Raw genomic sequence first — 4,190 nt, forward strand, 5'->3', positions numbered from 1 at the left:
GTTCTTAAATGATCTTCCTTGGATTTATAGCTTGCCGAACTTCTTTCTGGGCTCAGCTCCCCGTCTTTGACTTCATAGATTCTGATTCCAACCAGTTTTTCTTCCTTTGTTCAGGAGCCTCTGACCAGGGTTGCTACCAGTCGGCCATCTTCCCAGAATGCCCCTCTTATTTTCGACAGCTTTATAATTCTAATACAATTCTGGACAGATAGGCATTTGATAAACTGGTCTAATTACTGTTTTTAAATGGTTTTGCCTCCTATAGGTTTAGATTGTTCCAAATGCAATAAGTATGTAGACTTTTTAGTTTTTACTTGATTTGTATGAAAGGTAGAGGCTTCCCATTCATATGCATTTTAGAACTTTTGATTATTCAGCACATCAGGAATTTTTAACATGCAAATTTCAACAAAGAACAGAAAGTATTGCTGAGTGAAGGGTACAACTGATACAGTGTATTTTCTTTATCTAACCAATGTCTTTAGGAGGACTATTACAAAAATGATATGAAAATGAACAAAATATTGTTGACAAAGTAAAGCAAGTTGAAGATTAAAGTTCTTTTCATCTCTTTAGACAATTTACTGACCTTAATGAATTTCCTAAAATGGCTTTCTTCAAAGCCTTACTACTTATTCTGTAAATTACTTATGTAAGAATTCTCCCTTGGTTAATGAAACATTTCATTTTAATTTACCTTTTAGAAGTGAGACCACAGTTTAAAGCAGGCAAGATCTCAAAGATGACATCTTTCTCTTGACCTAGAGAGAAAACAGCGCACTGGCTCTGTGTCCTCAGCTTTGGATATAGATACGCATAGCTGGGTTCAAATCCTTGACCTGTTATCTACAAGATCTACAAGCCACATGACCTAGACTCGCTTCTTCACCTAGTCACTTGTCGTCTCTAACATAGACATAATAATAATACTTCCCTCCCATACTTCTGTAAGGATTAAATGAAATTATGTTCAACAATGCAAGGTGCATAGTAACTGTTCAGTATGCAGGAGTGGTTATTTATGGACTGTCTAATGGTTGAGACAGGCTAGGCAATAGCAAATACCATTTATGATTGCAATCTTACTGAAAGTTGGGTAATGTCTTACGAACTTTACACCAGTGTTCATGCTGTATCACAACTCTCTTTCAGGGAAGGCAGGCAGGTGGTCAGGTGCCTATTTTCATTAAAGTGTAAATCAAAGCTGTCTGGATCATACCACTGGCTGGGGGTTGAGCAACACAATAGAAACTGGCCTCGTTGTTGGTTATCTATACCATGCTGCAGCCAGGCTAGACTTTGAGCTTTTGTTAAGTGTATGTGTAAATATTAATGCCTAACCTGTGTTAAAGAAAATAATACATACTAATTTTAGCAAGACATCAGTCAGATTACAGACTCCATTGGGGCAGGAACTACAGCTTATTTTTCTTGGTTATCTCCAGCCCTCTAGGTAGGGACTTAATATCTGTTTAAGTGGATAAAATTTCTAAATATATTCTGAATTGTTTCTGCAGCTTTGCATAAGTACCAAGGCAGGAAATGCAGGTTAGTCTTCCGCAGTGCTTTAGGTGCTGTGTCCATATGTAAATATTTTATTTTTAGGCCATCACAGCTGCTTTGAGCCTGAGTGTTAAACTGAGGACGTTAAGCCTATTTCAAATGATGAGAGTCAAAATATCCAATAGTTTGACCTGGGTATTGATAGGTATATTAGACAATTATAATTTTTAAGGCAAAAAAATCTAATTTCATATGGTAGGTTAGTGGTTTACCTAACATTTCCGTTAAAATGGATCTTTTTATATTTTTTAAATGTCCTTTTACTTTTAGAATAAATCAAAAAATTTTGAAAAGGAAAATTTCTTTCCACCTACTCCATTAAAAATAATGTTAGTATTTAAAAAATATGTCCAAAGAGTAAAAAAAGTGCGTGTGGGTAGGAAATTGATCACTGATGTTTTCAGCCTTTCCTTCCAAGGGCTGAAAACTGTGTTTTCAAGTATTAGAGCTTTTCTGTTAACATTATTTGAGTGACTATATAACGTTCTTTTTTTTTTTTTCTTTCCCAGCTTCTGAAAGAACATGCCTCATCCATTCCTGCAGCAGAGTCCTGGCCCATAGTAGGTCAGTTTTCAAGCATTGGTTCCTTGGGGGCTGATGAGTCAAAATGGTTAAGTTCTGAGTTCAAAGAGAGCTTGCTGACGCTAGGGAAGGAAAGCAAGGCTCCGGGAAAAAGCACCGTTCCTCTTCATTTGGTGAGTTCTCTTGCTTGCTGAGTTAATTTATTTTTATTTTCTAGTCCAAGAGAAGAATTGAGAATCAGTCCCCCTTGTAACAGAGATGTTTTATTCCATGATTTTTGGATGGAAAGATCAATATGTTAGCAGCGTCGTTTGTAGTCAGGTGATCTTGATGTTATCGAGGGCTGAGAGCTTGCTGGTTTCTCCACTTCAGCCACAAACTAGCCTGTGATTTATCTCTTCTTTCTCCCTAGCCAAGGAAGAAAATATTCAGTATAATATTGCCAGCAGAATTATAGGCATTTTAATTATTCAGAGACTTGAATTAATAATTTTTCATTCAATTCTATGTTAATTTGATGTTGCAAAGGAAAAAATGTTCAAATCGAAGTGTAATTTTTCATCAAATGTATATGCTTCTTGTAGATTAATTACTAGAAGTTTGTGGGGGGTTTCTTTTCCCCCTTGAGACAGAATCTCACTCCACACTCTGAGTAGTGTACTGTGGTGTCATAGCTCACAGCTACCTCCAACTCTTGGGTTCAAGCAATTCTCTTGCCTCAGCCTCCTAAGTAGCTGGGCCTACAGGCGTGCACCACTGTGCCTGGCTAGTTTTTCCATTTTTGGTAGAGATGAAGTCTCAAACTCTGAGCTCAAACAATATGCCAGCTTCTCTCTTCCATAGTACTAGGATTACGGCAGAAGTTTGTTGTCTTTTTTTTTTTTTTTTTTTTTTTTTACAGGCAGACAGGAACTTTTTAAAATATAAAGCATATTTTCTAAGTTTTTAGACTATGTATTTTTAATTGAGATTTCATTTTCTTAAAAGCTGATTACATTTCTTTTCTTCAAAGTGGTACATTCCAAGTTTTATTATTGTATTTTTCTTTATTCTTTTAGATCTATCCTTCTGTGGAAAATGTGCGGACCAGCTTAGAAGGCTATCCTGGTAATTTCTGGGGAATCTGTCTCAGTTGTGTTTTTTGTACATATTTTATGAATGCCCTAGTAAAGTGTTTGCTAATATTGGTTAGAAATTTAGAGATGGTCTTCTCTTAACTAAATAAGTGTCATGAAAGGAGGTAATACTGAGCTCTTCCAAACCACTCACCTTGCAGTTTGGGTATGTTATTTAATCCTTGCTATAACTCTCTGCACAATTGTTCTCATTTTTACCAACAATGTAACCAACAGAATAGTTGTCCAGACAAGATGTCCCAATAAAACCAGCTTCGCCTACTATTCAGTGCCTTGTCAGAGCATGGCTAACATACCTTTCAGTTCTCTTCACATCCTGCCTGTATCTGAGGTACTGTGTGGTTCTTCCAAATTTGAACGCTTAATACAGGTATATTTAAGATTTATATTTACTCTTAACCTTTGGTATAACTTAGTTGATATGTCTATTCTTTAAAGGGCTTCATCTGAAAATGTCTAATATCATGGAATTTATATTTACTCCTAACCTTTGGTATAACTTAGTTGATACATGTATTCTTTAAGGGGCTTCATCTGAAAATGTCTAATATCACAGATATCTGTCAACCTTGTCTTTTAGTTCCCTTATACCAGTAATTGGGTACTAAGCCTTTATTTGGAATTAGGCAGCCTACATGATGCAATGACAAGGTATTAACTAAAACCCAAATAGTGTTTGCCTCTCGAAAGAGCAAAATCTGTCATTTGCTGATGCTGAAAATGGAATGTATTGAATTAGGCCAAGTTAGTCCATTCATTGCTTATCAAACTAGATTAAAATTGGCCTGAAAAGTCTTGGTAGGGTTTAGTGTATGTTGGCCCGTTTTTTTTTTTTTTTTTGCTTTTTAATGGCAAAGGTAAAATTATTCAGGGAGACTCTGAGACGTAGTAGTAGCTTTTCTTTTGTAGTCTTTTTGTACCTCTGATAGGCTAGGTCCATTCAAAGTGCACTTTTTTTTTTTTTTTTTT

General features: G+C 35.9%; 1 protein-coding gene across 1 annotated transcript in view; it reads left to right on the forward strand.

The window, feature by feature from the left end:
• The window catches only part of TDP1 (tyrosyl-DNA phosphodiesterase 1), an 85,451-nt gene that overhangs the window by 36,425 nt on the left and 44,836 nt on the right, over positions 1-4,190 (forward strand). The window contains exons 10-11 of the mRNA XM_023511516.1: positions 2,073-2,258; positions 3,144-3,192. Coding sequence (XP_023367284.1) covers positions 2,073-2,258; positions 3,144-3,192 — 235 coding nt within the window. The remainder of the gene's footprint in view (positions 1-2,072; positions 2,259-3,143; positions 3,193-4,190) is intronic.

Source organism: Otolemur garnettii, unplaced genomic scaffold (genome assembly GCF_000181295.1).
Source record: "Otolemur garnettii isolate 467f Iridium unplaced genomic scaffold, OtoGar3 scaffold00020, whole genome shotgun sequence".
Lineage (NCBI taxonomy): Eukaryota > Metazoa > Chordata > Mammalia > Primates > Galagidae > Otolemur > Otolemur garnettii.